This window comes from Cibotium barometz, chromosome 46, assembly GCF_041138505.1.
Source record: "Cibotium barometz isolate CiBa-2024 chromosome 46, ASM4113850v1, whole genome shotgun sequence".
Taxonomy (NCBI): Eukaryota; Viridiplantae; Streptophyta; class Polypodiopsida; order Cyatheales; family Cibotiaceae; genus Cibotium; species Cibotium barometz.
The window spans coordinates 11271002-11286780 of NC_141091.1; the positions used below are offsets into that span (position 1 = coordinate 11271002).

Here is a 15779-nt window from a genome sequence, read left to right on the forward strand (position 1 = left end):
CAAGGAGTCAAACATAGTAGAGTTAGAGAAGTTGTGAAAGAAGTTATACCATGACTTTGGGCATACAATGGCATGTAGATGGTGGTTATTATGTTATCTTCTATGTACATACTAGCAGGAGCGGACATCCAACAAATTGGTGAGGATTTGGGGAGGAATCACTACTACATATTACCCTAATACCGGGGCTTGTACCGGCGCTATTTAACGGGGTCTAAAAAAGCCTCGTCATCGGTATAAGCGCCGGTATAAGCGCCGGTATCGCAGCGTCGGTATACCTGTCGGGTAATAATACCGGCGCATATAACGGCGCCTATACCGACGCTAACCGGGGGTAATACCGGCGCTTAAACCGGCCTTTATACCGACTCATATACCGACGGATAAACCGGCCTCTATACCGGATCATATACCGAAGTGTAATCCGGCATCTATACCTATGTATATACCGACGCTGATACCGGGGCAAATACCGACGCTGTAGCAGAATTTTTTTTTTGGGCAGAATAGTGCTGCCTGGCTGTTGCCTAGCTGCCTGCAATGAGCAGGATCAACAACAGCAAACAGACAGCACCATTCTGTCTACAATAGAGCACAAAAACAACCGTGCTCGTTTGCATATTTTTCTGATATCGACAAACAAGAAATTAAATTAAACATTAATACTCAAGAATGTTTTGATCATATTTCATTAGTTTGAAGGTCATCTTACATCATGGTAATGCCTCCCAATTGACGGTCTCTCCTTCTTCTTCAAGCATCTCAAACAAGGCCACAAGGCCATGTTTGTGAGCGTACTTCTCCTCTCGCCTGCTTGGTGGGCGATTCATGGCCAACTCCTGCACACACGATTAACAATTATAACTTTTAAAAAATCAACATTTAGCCCACATACATACATTTAAATAAATAAAATTGCTACAAACACTTACGAATTCATGGCGCATGGTTTCGTAACCACCACTCCCGAGATGAGAAGCCCCTACTGTTTGCAGTCTTGCCCTTGCCGCCTCTCTTTGTTGTTGAAACCTGTCTGGTGTCTCGGTGAGCTCCTGAGCAATGGCTGCCCACTCCCTGTCATCTAGCCAAACAGGTTTCTCCTTCCCCTCTCTGAATGCGTCCCTCGCCTCTGACCTACGATGCCCCATCAAAATGCGAGCTGTATACTGTATCCACTCATTAGAGACGACATTCATAGGGTCAGATGGCTGGAACTCTTGCTTTATCTTTGTGTTTATATAATTTTTCTTTCCCTTGTCTTGCTGATCCCATTTAGTCATGACAGAGTCATGAAACTGTATAGTGCACAATTGTCGAATGCGTGTCTTCATTGCCTTCCCTGCACTATCCATTATTGGTGCCCCATCCCTAATTGTGTAAATCTTGCTGTTGTCATGGTCATGTGCACCCCAGGGAGTGGAAGGTGACCCTATGGGTGTGCTATCAACAGATGAGAGCGAAGGACGACGCTCACGTGGTGGTGGTGTCACAGCATCTGTGGCACTACCACCACAACAACCTCCCCCTGAAGACCTACTACGTGAGCGCCGTCTATGTGAAGACGTGGTAGATCGAGCTGTAACAGGAGTGGAAGGCTGTGTGGTACGAGGTGTGGGAGCTGCTGTCGTACCCACGGGTGTGGGAACTGGCGTCGGGAATCCAGATGGTGAGGCAGATGTCCCTGCTCCAGAACCCCAATAACTCTGAGCCATGGCTCTCTGCTCTGGAGTCATGGACGAAAGAAAACCATATAACTGCTGGGGACTCATGCCCTGCGGTGTAGGATTAAATGAGAAATCTGGACTGTAGTCGTAGGGCGGTGAGTCACCCATGGCCTGTTGGACAAAAAACCATATGACAAACTTGTACGGAATGAAAATTACACGGTAAACAATGAATGAAAGAACCATAAGATAAACATTAACAATGATAAACAACATTGGTAAAACTATATCAACTTGCTCCTACAGTAGTGATTATGATGGTAAACATTAACAATGGTAAACAATGAATGGACCTTCAATGTCATAAAACCATTACAAATATGTCATAACTATTTGCATAATCATTAAGATACATCATTTTATAAATCATTATCTATTCTATCATCCTCATTAAGATCAGTAGCCCCAAAGAGATCTATGTCTATGCACATTTCAGCATCCTCATCATTAAAAGTCCCTTGATGAAGGATGTCTTCATCATCTATGTCTTCTTCCTCAACTTGATTTTCAGCTTCCTTGGTTTGCACCTCTTCATTTGGATCTTGCTCTAGTTCCTTCTCTTCATTTGCTTGCTCCTCTTCATTGTTGATATCGGCTTGTTCTTGCTGCTCTCCATTACCCTGTGCATCCACATCAGCTTGTTGTAGCTCAAATTCTTCAAAAATTTGCTTACTGCGGGGGGCGACTTGAACCACAAACAGCCAGCGTGGATCTTTTGGATCCGCTTTAAAGACAACCTGCTCACAATGCTCTGGGCGCACAAAAGTATCTTGCTGATCGGTCCATACCTTTGTGGAGTCCACTTGGATGAGGCCACTCTTGTCTCTACGTACAGTTGCATGTGGCCCATTCATGATTACCTTGAACCACTTCACATCAAAGATAAACAACTCAAAACTTCTGAAGCCAACCTTCAATATATCTTGAATGGTTCCAAAGTAATCAAGCATTCCAGTAATTGTGTTATCATCACTTGCACTTGCACGACTTTCTTGAACAAACTGTGCTGTGACACCACAATCAAAGGTTGCTCTTCTTTGGTCTATTCGTTCTACTCGAAAATGACGGCCATGTGACCAAAACGCCCCATATTTGTGATACTACAATGAGCACAAAAAGTTTGTTGATGGAGAATCAAACACAGAGACATGTAGAGGAAAAAATGAGAGACATGTAGAACTTAAACACTTACATGCCAATCGCATCCTTTTGTAAGCTCCTCCTCCTCCTCTGTTATAGGTAAACCTGCACGTTTGGCTTCTAAAATTGTAGCTTCTAGCCATCTACCTGTGGGAAAGTCCGGAAGAGCTTGCATACCTTCTGGATATGGGAGATTTCTTGTAGTGCGATTCCTTCTGAAACTTAAACGATCTTGTACTCGCTGTCGCTTGAGAGCTTCATATGTCTCAATCCACTTCTCCATTACATGAGAGTTCAAGATGCAAAATTTGTTGATTTTTTCTCTCAAAGTGTTATCCATCTTTCTCTTAATGCCTTGGCCTTGAGGTTCCTCACCAATGACTCGCCTGTTGGACTCTTGAGACCATAGTCGAGGTATCTCTGGATCTGAGGAACTTAAATATTCAGTGATGTAAACAAGGGACTCTTGTATCAGCCACCCTTCTGACATACTACCCTCTGGGCGAGCCATTTGGCGAACAAATCCCTTTAATGTCTTCATAAACCTCTCCAAAAAGAACATCCATCTTGAATGGACTGTTCCAGCAACTGCAACCTCATCTACAACATGAACTAGTAGATGCATCTGGATTGTTAATAAACTTGTAGGGAAAAACTTCTCTACCATGCAGACTGCCTCTATGGAGTTTAAACGCGCTGTCTCCAAAGTGTCTCTCTTTATCTCTTTTGAAGAAATCCAGCGCACCAATGTGCCAATCTTATAGATAGTAGCTCTAATGTCTTCAGTGAGGCAATCTTTTATTGCTATGGGTAGCACAAATTGTAGAAACTTGTGCCAATCATGACTCTTGAGACCACTAAGATCATCATCCTTTGTAAATGCACTTTTCAGGCAATGCATACAACCTGTCGGAGTCCGAAACTCTGAAATTGTCCTCTTGACTTGTTGTTCCTCCATCTTGCTAAAAACCCATGGGGCTCTTGGAAGTAGCACCTTTCCATTGGGTCTAGTGCGAGCCCACAACTCTTGCATACAACCAATCTCTTCCAAGTCATCCCTTTGGCCTTTAGTATCCTTTTTTCGTGTCATGGTCTTCCACAGAATGTCAGCTACATTCTTGAAAATATGCATCGGGTCAAGCAAATGGTTTATAAGGAGATCACCCCAATAGGGGAGTTGGTGAAAGATAGAGAGCCTCTTCATCCCAGGACATGCCAAGTTGCCACATTCCTCCCATTTGATCTTCCAATCGCTTGCCTTCAATGTACTTGGAGGAGGTCTTCCTAGATTACCATCCCGCAATTCATGATTTTCTGGCAGATACCTAACATGTCCTTGGTAGACATTCTTTCGTAATGCTTTTGAGTATCTTGAATCAAGTCGAGGACCACATACAGGACATGCATTGTAACCCGATATAGACAAACCTGAGCATTCTCCATAGCCAGGCCAATCATGCATTGTCCACATGAGAATACCTTGCACAGTTGTAAGTCTTTGGCCACTCTGCTGCTTTGACATGTCCTTCACTTCAATTCCGTTCCACAAGGTGCGTAACTCATCAATAAGTGGTGCCAAATATACATCCATGTTCTTCACCTTGTACTTTCCTGGAACTATTAATGAGAGCAACAGATGACCTTTCTTTATTGCTAACCATGGCGGAATATTATAATTCACAAGGCAAACAGGCCATGTGCTCCATGAAGAGCTCCTTAAACCAAAAGGGTTTACACCATCCATTGCTAGGCCAAGACGGAGGTTTCTAGGTTCTTCCTTAAAAGCCGGCCATTTCTCTTCAATGTGTCTCCATGCGGGTGAGTCTGCAGGCACACGCATCACTTCATCTGTGGATCGAGTTGTGGCATGCCATGTCATCAAGCTTGCTATTGATTTGCACCTGAACATGCTTTTTATCCTTGGAATGATTGGAAAGTGCCTGAGAACCTTTACCGGGACAGCTTCCCCCTGAACATCTTCTCTATATCTGTTAGAGCCACAATGGGGACATTCTTGCAAATGCTCATATTCATGGCGGAAGAGGCAACAATCATTGCGACAAGCATGAATATTATTGTAATCCATGCCTATGGATTTCAATAACTTCTTCGCATCTGCACGAGATGGAGGCATCTCGTTGCCAGGGGGCAATATTTGATCTTTCAAAAGCCTGCAAGTATGGCAATATCTGATCGTTACTATTAAGATTTTCTCAAATACAAGTTGATAATTTAACATTTCAACAGTAGGTGTAATCTCCAAAAAAAGACCTTACTTGAATAGTTCAGTGACACTTGTATTAGACCATCCAAAAACTGACTGCAAATTTAGCATCGTAAGAGATGCACGCAATACAGATATGTTGGCACCATTGTATAATGGAAGGCGTGCAAGTTTACGCATGGCCTCTTCCTCTGGTTCATAATTTGACCGTTGAGAATGTCGTGGTTGATGATCTTCATGTTCATGCTCCTCGAAGAGAGCTTCTTGTTGCTCAATGAAGGCATCCAACATTTCTTCCATTGGACCTTCTTCCATTTCCTGACCTTCTTCCATTCCCTCGGGTGCTGTTAATTGAGCTCCATCTGTCACTCCCTCCTGCGATATCCTCATCCTTTGTTGGGGACGAGAATTCACAGGCGCAATGTTATCAAGATGCGGCTGCACACTTGCTTGGTTGTACGATTGAAACCGTAAATTTTGCAAGCGCTCCATTGGAAATATTCCAGCGTCATGAACATGCTCGTTGCAAATCCTTCGTTTTCGAAAGATTTGGTACTTACATCGCATGCATGGACACGCTATTCTCTCTTCAAGATTGAGAGGCTCCATCTAGCAGGATAACATGTATATGCAGCTCGTTAAACACAAATCAGCTTATCTCCTCTCCATACAAAATTAAATAGAATTTGCACAAGGATGGAGAGAGAAGCTATCTCTATTCATAAATAGCTGTTTATATATAAAGGCCTTATGCAATAATCTAAATGCATATTATAAGTATAAGCTTGCATAATAAGGCTGCAAGACTTATGCATAAGCTCTATGCATAAGCCTTATGCATAAGTCTCATGCATAAGCTCTATGCATAAGCCATATGCATAAGTCTTATGCACACGCTCTATGCATAAGTCTTATGCATAAACCCTAGGACTGAATTACGGTTTTGTAAATTCCGCCAGAGTCTCCTTTGTAATTGGAACCAAATCTCAATTGAAAATGCAACTTCTTAAAACTTGTACGCAATACTCTTTGCATCCCACAATGTCATGAAAGATCATATGCATTTGCAATATCCACACAATATGACAGAAAAGGGGCCCCATTGCCCAAATGCATCCACAAAGTCGATGGTGAGGATTGTTGAGGACGCGCGTTGAAGCTTGCCGATCTCCCGGCCAAGCTCTTCTCACCCCTTCACCGAGTTTTCCTCCAAGGTGAAGGTTGAGGCCATTTCTTCACACCGGTGTACCTAATCCCCCTTCGTACCGCTTTACCAAGCAATCACGGCACAAAGAGTTCAAGCCATTCTCCCCTTGGCCTCTCTAACCAATGCCAAGGTACCCTCACACATTGCTAGATTCTATAGAAACTTGAAGTGGTTGCAATGGTGAGTGTAGGTACAAAATGATGTGGATAATATCAAATGATAGAACAAGTTTGTTGGCTTACAAGCATTGAGCATGACTCATGCCCTTTTACAATTTAGAACTCAGCAATAAAGCATGGACTCATGCCTCAATCCATCATCCAAAAGCTCCATTGGAAATTAACAATTCACAATGCCCTCACCATGGCATTTGCATAAGCATTTGTTAACCACAATCAAGGCATTTGCAATTGCATTTTAACAATCCCTTTCATATAAGCCATATGCATAAGTCGACCTGCGTACGCTCTATGCATAAGCCATATGCATAAGTCATATGCATAAGCCTTATGCATACGCTCTATGCATAAGTCTTATGCATACGCTCTATGCAAGACTTATGCATAAGCTCTATGCATAAGCTCTATGCTATATGCCTTATGCACTATTATGCTAACCCTTAATCCCTTTCACATAAGCCTTATGCACACGCTCTATGCAATTACGCTCTATGCATAAGCCTTATGCACACGCTCTATGCATAAGCCTTATGCATAAGCTCTATGCATAAGCCATATGCATAAGTCTACCTGCGTACGCTCTATGCATAAGCCATATGCATAAGTCATATGCATAAGTCTTATGCATACGCTCTATGCAAGACTTATGCATAAGCTCTATGCATAAGCTCTATGCTATATGCCTTATGCACTATTATGCTAACCCTTAATCTCTTTCACATAAGCCTTATGCACACGCTCTATGCAATTACGCTCTATGCATAAGCCTTATGCACACGCTCTATGCATAAGCCTTATGCATAAGCTCTATGCATAAGCCATATGCATAAGTCTTATGCGTACGCTCTATGCATAAGCCATATGCATAAACTCTATGCATAAGTCATATGCATAAGTCTTATGCATACGCTCTATGCATAAGTCTCTTGCATACGCTCTATGCAAGACTTATGCATAAGCTCTATGCATAAGCTCTATGCTATATGCCTTATGCACTATGCTAACCCTTAATCCCATCACCCAATGGTGTAATAAACATGATCTTGTTTTACGTACATGGATAATAGAGATTGCAAGCTTATTATAGGTTTTATGCATAGATATTAAATTAATCCTATGTGTTGTAAGCTTACAAGAACCCAAAACTAACCCTAAACCATAAAACAAGGATGCAAAAATTCATATAAAATAGCATAAACAAGAAAAATCAAAAGAGGATCTACCTCTTTTTTGCAAAGCTGAAGGAGAGCTCGAGGATTGGTGAAAGATTGGTGAGGTGAAAGAGCTGCAAAACAAAATATTAAACAAACTAATTAGTAAATTAAACACAAGAAAAAGAACTAATACAAAACCCTAAAATCTCTATGCATGCATTAGGAGATCTATGCATACATAGAGAGCTCTAGATCTCAACATGCATAGAGAGCCAAAAAAACACAAAACCCTAAATGTCTTAATTTTTCAATTAAAAACTAAAAGCAATTGCAATAACATGTTAGGAGAAGGAGAAGAGGAGAAAAGAAGAATGAAGGAGAAAAGAGGAGAGAGGAAAAAAGAGGAGAGAGAGGGAAAGAGAAGAGGGAGAGAAATTACCTCTTTCGCTTGATTACTTGCGCACCTTCTGCGAAAAACCAGAAAATAGGCTCTCGGCTGTGAAAAACTTACGAGCGCCGGTATATGCGACGGAATATGTGTCGGAATATTCGTCGGTATATGCTACGGAATATGCGTCGGTATCGGCGTCGGAATAAGCGTCGGTATAGGCATTGGTATACGCGACGGGAAATGAAAATTTAAAAAAACCCCGCCATACTTGTCTCCTCCAACATGACGACGGACATACCGACGTTCGACATTTGCGTCGGTATTTTGGCGTCGGTATGTCCTCAACCTCTTGTAGTGAATGGTGAGAGCGTGAGAAAAATTGTGTGGCAACATCCATAAGCATGTCCACTTTCCTTTTGGTTTCTTGTGTGACCTCCCCTTTTAGTGCTACCTTGGCCTTTGCCAAAGCTTCTCTATCCTCATGCCCTTATCCTCAAGGGATTTGAAAAATACTCTCTTCTATTCCAATAGTTGGTTGTGGCGGTCATCCATGGCCTTTAGCGATTTTGTCATTTTTCTTCTCCATGGTCCTAGCAGCTATCTCTATCATTTGAATAACATGTAGTATAACTTCTGTTAGTCCATAACTCTTGTAGTGCAACTTTGAATAACCAACTCGCTCACATAACTTATACTCTAACAATGAATCACACTTGTAGTGTAGCTTTTCTAAACAATCTGAATTCAGCACCTTCAGCATAGCATACATACACTTGACTTGCTAGCTTCATTGTTATACTAGCTTTCAAAAATTACAATTTCACCATGCCAAAAGCATCAAGACTTGATCATCATAATTTCCACTTCTTGTAATGTTTAACCATAATCTCGCAAGATAAGAATTCTTGCATAAACATGCACCAGCTATTGAAATCTAACCCTCACTTGGCCATGAGTGTGTGTGTGTGGGAACCTACTCTAAGCTATAAGGAGAATGCTCATTTGAGTCATCGCTTATGTCATCTGAAAGCTCCCTCTATGGCTATATAACTAGCCCAAGCCTTGTACTCATTTGTAAGAGTGGAAAATGCTTCCAAGCCTTGTACTCATTTGTAAGAGTGGAAAATGCTTTCTAATTAATACGAATGGCACACTTTCTTTTCCACCATAGTTACCAACGTGGTATCCGAGCAATTGATCCTCCTTAACCGTTAGTTTAGATTAAACCTGAATCCTCTTATCTCCTAGTTGACTAAAAGACAAAGCTTCTCTCTACTCTCTGTTCGTGGCACCATAGTACCTTCTACAGCAAGCTTTCGCCTTCACCTCCTTGCTTCAAGAGTGCACGAAGCACACTTGCCAACGCTACATGCTTGCCAACGCCATGCTTGCAATGGTGTAACCACCATCGTGCTCACCCTCGGCAGCCCTTGGCTCTGCGCTTGCTTCCACGACAGTCTTTCGCTCCCACGGCAGCCCCTTGTGCTGCACCCGCGCTCTCGGTTTCCTTCCCGTCGTGCACTCGGCCTTGCTAGGCCTTGCCATAGTCCCTACCTTTTGGTAGCCAGCTCTGCAGTGCCGCACATCGCCGTCGCCGCCCATATACCCCGCTGGCCGCACCTCTACAACGCCGCCGCAATCGCCGCCTGCATGCGCTGCCGGCCGTAGTTCTGCAATGCCTTGGCCACCACCTCTACCTGCGAACCGCATGCCATCTCCCTCTAGCAAGCTCACCATACCTTGCAAGCTTGCCATAGCTTGAGGCAAAGCCTTGGGCAGTGGTTATCAGACAAGCAAAGTCGTCCCCATAACACAAGCATCAAGCTTGTTGGCTTGGTTTATGTGTGAAAGCTACATTAGGCTTCTTATTCGCGTGGGCATCCGTCTTTTTGCCACTTGGGTTCTAAAGGCTTCTCTATAGGCCTTAATTAAGTGGGCATTCTCACGTGTGTCTTTACACCTTTAGAGCACTATACATTGGGCACAATCACTCGGGCTTTACTCCCCACATTTTGCTTATGTGACAATTTGGAAGTTTTTTTAAACAATAAAGTCAACTAATGTCATATAAGGGAAGTGTCCCATCAAACGTCATTGTATTATCCTCCAATAGCTCTCAAAGCTCTGTGAACTCACCAACCCTTGCTCCAACCCAAGATCAAGAAGTGACCTCCCAACCAACTCATCGCAGAAGGCCAAGATTCCTGCGAACAGCTTGAAAAAGGTTTTGTCCTATCACTAACTGGTGGTTCGTAGAGAGAAACCTAAACCACAATAGACTTATGTCTACCATGCAATGAAGGCCAAGATTCCTGCGAACCGCTTGAAAAAGGTTTTGTCCTATCACTAACTGGTGGTTCGTAGAGAAACCTAAACCACAATAGACTTATGTCTACCATGCAATGAATGTAAAATCCATCTAAAGGATATTTTGTGTTTTTTTTAAGTTTTTGTTTTTTAGCCCAATAAATTTTGTAAAAGGTTTAGACACTGCACTGGGTCATCTATTTCGGTGGTAAGACCGCCCTAGTACATGGCTTCCACTCTAGTTATGGCAACGAATGGAAAGTCTCTCGATAAATTTAACAGCCCACGGGTTCCACACATGGCAAACAAAGGTGAAGGGTCACCTTATGAACAAAAACCTATGGGGACTAGTAAAGCCGATTGAAGGGGATGAGGGTGTAGCTACAAGAGCAACATTAGCTGCTAACCAAAGGACGAGCAGGCACTGCACTTGATGATAATTAAATACATCATATAGATGATTGTACCACTGCTGCACAATCTTGGGATCCATTAGAGAAAACCTTTGGGCTGAACATTCTAAAATCAACCTAAAAATGCAATTGTATGGTCTAGTCAAAGAACCCACTGAATCCATTGCCTCCTTTGTTAATAGAATGAAGAGCATAATCACCCAGCTCACCTATGTGAAGGCACCATTCGATGATGAGGATGCCATAGCCATCCTTCTCAAGGCTATGCCTATGGAGTACGATAACATAGTGACCGTTCTCAACAAGGAGAAGGACCCGATTCCTTCATTTGAGAGTGCCATCAATTCACTCCAAGAAAAGGAGAAGAAGCTAAATGGGACTAACATATTCGTCTCAGAAGGAGCACTAGCACTCCCAGAAGAAATGCGGTACATGTGGAAAGTCCAACCATTCAATGAAAGATTGTTTCCTGCATCCATTGTGGAAAGACAGGTCATCCCCACTTCTGTTGCTTCCTCAAAGGTAAGAAGAAGGTGGACAAAGTTAATGGGGCATCCACAAAGGAGCAAGCAAATAATGTAGTTGTTTTGGACACAACTCAAGACTTGTCATATGATGAGTCCTGGACCTTTTAAATATTTCTACTATGATTTCTCTCTTGAACCTTTTAGGGTCTTCTATCAACTTCTGTAACCTAGGAAAAACCTTGCTTTCTGTAAAGTGTATCACCTCCATAAGAAAAAGAAAAGGAGGGGCACTATTTCTCAAGGTAGGATTGTTGATACCCTAGTCTCAAGAGTCATAGTCTTTTGTCCAAGTTAGGCTTAAAGGGACTGTTGAAATGTAACCCTCAGTTTGGCCATGAGTGTGTGTGTGTGGAAACCTACTCTAAGCTAGGAGAATGCTCATTTAAGTCATCGCTTATGTCATCTAAAAGCTCTCTCTATGGCTATATAACTAGCCCAAGCCTTGTACTCATTTGTAAGAGTGGAAAATGCTTTCTCACTAATATGAATGGCACACTTTCTTTTCCACCATAGTTACCAACACCCGCTATGCAAAGGGTAGCATCCATTAATCTTGTGAATGATTATAAATTGTTGTTAATGACAAACTCATCAAGTGTTATCCACCATCAAACAAAATAGATGTAAACCAAAGTATTAGATAAATGAAAAGAGATCATAAAATATATGCCACACAAATCACAACATTGAATATTCTACATGTACATGATAGTGAGAATTGATGGTCCCTCTCACACTATGATCAAGGTGAGAACTTTATGAATATTTGGGTCCTTCTTCTTTTCCATAAATGCGTATATACATTAATACATACATACACATATGTTAGTATGTATACAAGTGTATGTACGTATATATATATGTCTATGTATGTGTGTGTGAATGTGGGTGTGTGTATGTGTGTGCATGCATACATGTGCATACACTACAACACAATGGAGACCTAGTTAGGCACGATTTTAGACCGGCAATTGTCAAGCAGGGCTATTGCTCTAGCATAGTAGCTGGGGCCACAACATTAAACATAATGGAGGCCTAGCTGGGTATGATTGGCAAGCTAGTAGCTAGGCATGTTCTACATCGCATTACCGAGATAGGAGCCGAGCCACCACCAGTCGTTCCTATAGTCGTGCAACCGACGGGCCACCTAGATCCCTCAATCTGGAGACCAAAGAGCTTGATCAATTTGATTTGATTGGGGTAGGAGAGTAAGACGGATTAAAGGAGTAAGGCATGTTGAGAATGAGACAATAATTTGACATAAGGGAAGGAGGATCATAAATTGTCGAGTAGGAGATCATTAAACAAATCCATCAGAATAGAAGTACATGTATTAGATGCCTCACGGTTCATTATCGAGGGCATCGTGAATGCAAGAAAGTCTATCTCTAGATCCATATCCCCACCCATGGCCATTCCAAGGTAAAAAAGAGATCTAATCAATCCACTACTAGTGGTGGACTCTGCATCATGATCATCACCACCAATATCATCATCATCACCACTAATATCATCATCCAGTGTATTTTTGCATGAAACATTTTCACCTATATTGGTAGTTGGTAGCTGATCATACTCCACATCTTCCATTTTCTCATTGACATGTGCATCTAGCACTCCCACCATGCTTCCATAAGCTCCTCAATTTCTTCATCTTCGAAAAAAGTCCACCACTTCTTGGCATTCATGTCCACATCTATCAAGGCAACGTTATTATAGCAAAAGAATTAGAAGGGATTAGATCCTCACAAAGTTCTCACCTTAATCTTAATGCGAGAGGGACCATCAACTCCAATGCCATGTACATGTAGAATATTCAATGTTGTGATTTTTTTGTGCATATTTTATGATCTCTTTTCATTTAACCAATACTTTGATTTATATCTTCTTTTGTTTGATGGATAGCACTTGATGAGTTTGTCACTACTAATAACAATTTGGAATCATTCACAAGAGTAATGGATTCCGCTCTTTGCATTAGTGGTGGGTGCATGTTTATGCAAGAACTCTTATCTTGCGAGATTCTGGTTAGCATAACAAGAAGTGGAAATCGTGGTGATCAAGTCTTGATGCTTTTGGCATGGTGCAAAAGTAATTTTTGAAAACTAGTATGACAATGAAGCTAGCATGTCAAGTGTCCATATGCTATGTTGGAGATGCTCATTTTTCAAATAGTTTACACTGCAAGTGTGATTCAATGTTAGAGTATAAGTTATGTGAGTGAGTTGATTAATTAGAGAAGTTGAACTACAATATGTTATTCAAAGTTGGACTAGTACAAGTGTGATTCAAAATTGGACTACGAGGGTTATGTGAATGAATTGATTTAAGAGAAGTTAGACTAGATGTTATTCAAAGTTGGACTTGTCTAAGAAATGATTAACATAGGATCGATCACTATCAAAAGCTAGAATATGCTTGTGGGGGTGCTTGAATTTCAAAGACGAGCCCATTACGCAAGATTGGGAGTAAATTAATCCACATCTGCCTATAGGAAACATGGGACGGGGCCATGAAAATCGTCTTTTTCTTCTTCTAGAAAGAGTACTGTTCGTAGAAGAACAGTCATCAATATGGCGAAAGGCGAGGAAAAAAGGGTGTCGTATATGATGGGGCACCTCTATAAAACGCGCCTGCAATTAGGGCCTCATCACCGATTAATTAATCGCACCAGAGCTACCTTCTTTCTTTCACCTCGGCCAGTCGGCTTCCTATCATTCGAGTAGAATGGCGACCTGCAAGCTGAGCTCCATCCCTCGCAAAATGGAACGATCCGACGGTCCTGCCACTGTGCTGGCCATGGGCACGGCTGTGCCGCCCAACGTGTTCTACCAGAAGGACTACCCGGACTTCTACTTCGACATGACCAATAGCAACGACAAGACGGAGCTCAAACAGAAGTTCCAGCGCATGTGTAAGTGCATAATAATAATAGTAATGGTCATTGATATCATGAGCAATATTGCTGTGCTGATCATTGCTCGATTCACATGGATCACACTAGTATCGTAATTTTGCTTGCATATGCGCCACTTATCTTACAGGTGACAAGTCGTGCATCACGAAGAGGCACCTTTATCTCAACGAGGAGATACTCAAGGCCAACCCGAGCATTTGCGGATACTGGGAGAAGTCGCTGGACGCGAGGCAGGACATGGTGGTGGTTGAGGTACCCAAGCTGGCCAAGGAGGCGGCGTCCAAGGCCATTAAGGAGTGGGGCCAGCCCAAGTCCAAGATCACGCACCTCGTCTTCTGCACCACCGCCGGGGTGGACATGCCCGGTGCGGACTGGGCACTCACCAAGCTGTTGGGTCTCCGGAGCTCCGTCAAGAGGCTCATGCTCTACCAGCAAGGCTGCTATGGAGGCGGCACGGCGCTTAGGATTGCTAAGGACCTGGCTGAGAACAACAAGGGCGCTCGTGTGCTTGTGGTGTGCAGCGAGATCACCGCCATCACTTTCCGGGGGCCTAGCGACACCCACCTTGACAGCCTAGTGGGACAAGCCCTCTTCGGCGACGGCGCCTCCGCCATCATCGTGGGCTCCGATCCCATCCCTGAGCTTCATGAAAGACCCTGGTTCGAAATCCATTGGACTGGAGCTGACATCATGCCAGACAGCGACGGCGCCATCGACGGTCACCTCAGGGAAGTCGGCCTCACGTTCCACCTCCTCAAAGACGTGCCGGCCATCATCTCCAAGAACATCGGCTCCATCCTTAAGGATGCCTTCGCCAAGGCGTTCCCGGGGGCGGAAGAGGCGTCGCCGCCGCCTCCCAGCTACAACGACATCTTTTGGATCGCCCACCCTGGCGGCCCCGCAATCCTCGACCAAGTCGAAGAGAAGCTCCAGCTCAACAAGGACAAGATGGCTGCCAGCAGGCATGTGCTAGACCAGTACGGCAACATGTCTAGTGCTTGCGTGCTCTTCATCATGGACCACATGCGCAAGAAGTCCGTGGAGCAGAAGCTCACCACCACGGGAGGGGGCTACGAGTGGGGACTCCTCCTGGGCTTCGGTCCGGGCCTCACCTGCGAGACCATCCTCCTCAGAAGTCTTCCCCTCGACGTCCCACATGCAGGTGATAGCTCATAGGCTTCCATCAAATGATTGTTCGTGCTCATTAGGCTTACCCATCCACAGTCTACTCCGCCTCACCTCCCCCTAACACGCTTTGAGGATTCCAATGCATTCCCCAAGCCAAGTACTTGCTCCTTCATAAATAAAGACAAGAGCCTTTCACGTATCTATGACGCCAATCTATTAAACTTTATATTCCAGGGTGCAGTAAAAAGGGCAACTGGATTTGTTGAATATCATTCTTTTTTTTACAAGACCAATCACGATGATATGGGTTCACTCACTACAAAGCTACTTGCCCTTAGCGAAAGTTTTGTCGACACTATGTGCTGTGTCATTTTAATAGTTTCATTTCTAACATGCCATTATCGTTTAAATGACATTTTTAGGTAGCAGATTTAATAATATAATATCATTTAGTATATCACCTAATGA

General features: G+C 43.1%; 2 protein-coding genes across 2 annotated transcripts; one reads left to right on the top strand and one right to left on the bottom strand.

Moving 5' to 3' along the window:
- Positions 1–667: 667 nt before the first annotated feature.
- Positions 668–5908, bottom strand: LOC147611880 (uncharacterized). Its single transcript, XM_086784215.1, has 2 exons — positions 933–5908; positions 668–839 (listed from the first exon to the last, which is right to left on the bottom strand). The coding sequence occupies exons 1-2, from the start codon at positions 1938–1940 to the stop codon at positions 714–716; spliced, it is 1134 nt and encodes a 377-aa protein (XP_086640341.1). The 5' UTR covers positions 1941–5908; the 3' UTR covers positions 668–713.
- Positions 5909–13915: 8007 nt separating this feature from the next.
- Positions 13916–15512, top strand: LOC147611881 (chalcone synthase-like). Its single transcript, XM_086784213.1, has 2 exons — positions 13916–14180; positions 14311–15512. Exons 1-2 carry the CDS (start codon positions 13994–13996, stop codon positions 15357–15359), a joined length of 1236 nt encoding a protein of 411 aa, XP_086640339.1. The 5' UTR covers positions 13916–13993; the 3' UTR covers positions 15360–15512.
- The last annotated feature ends 267 nt before the right edge of the window (positions 15513–15779 follow it).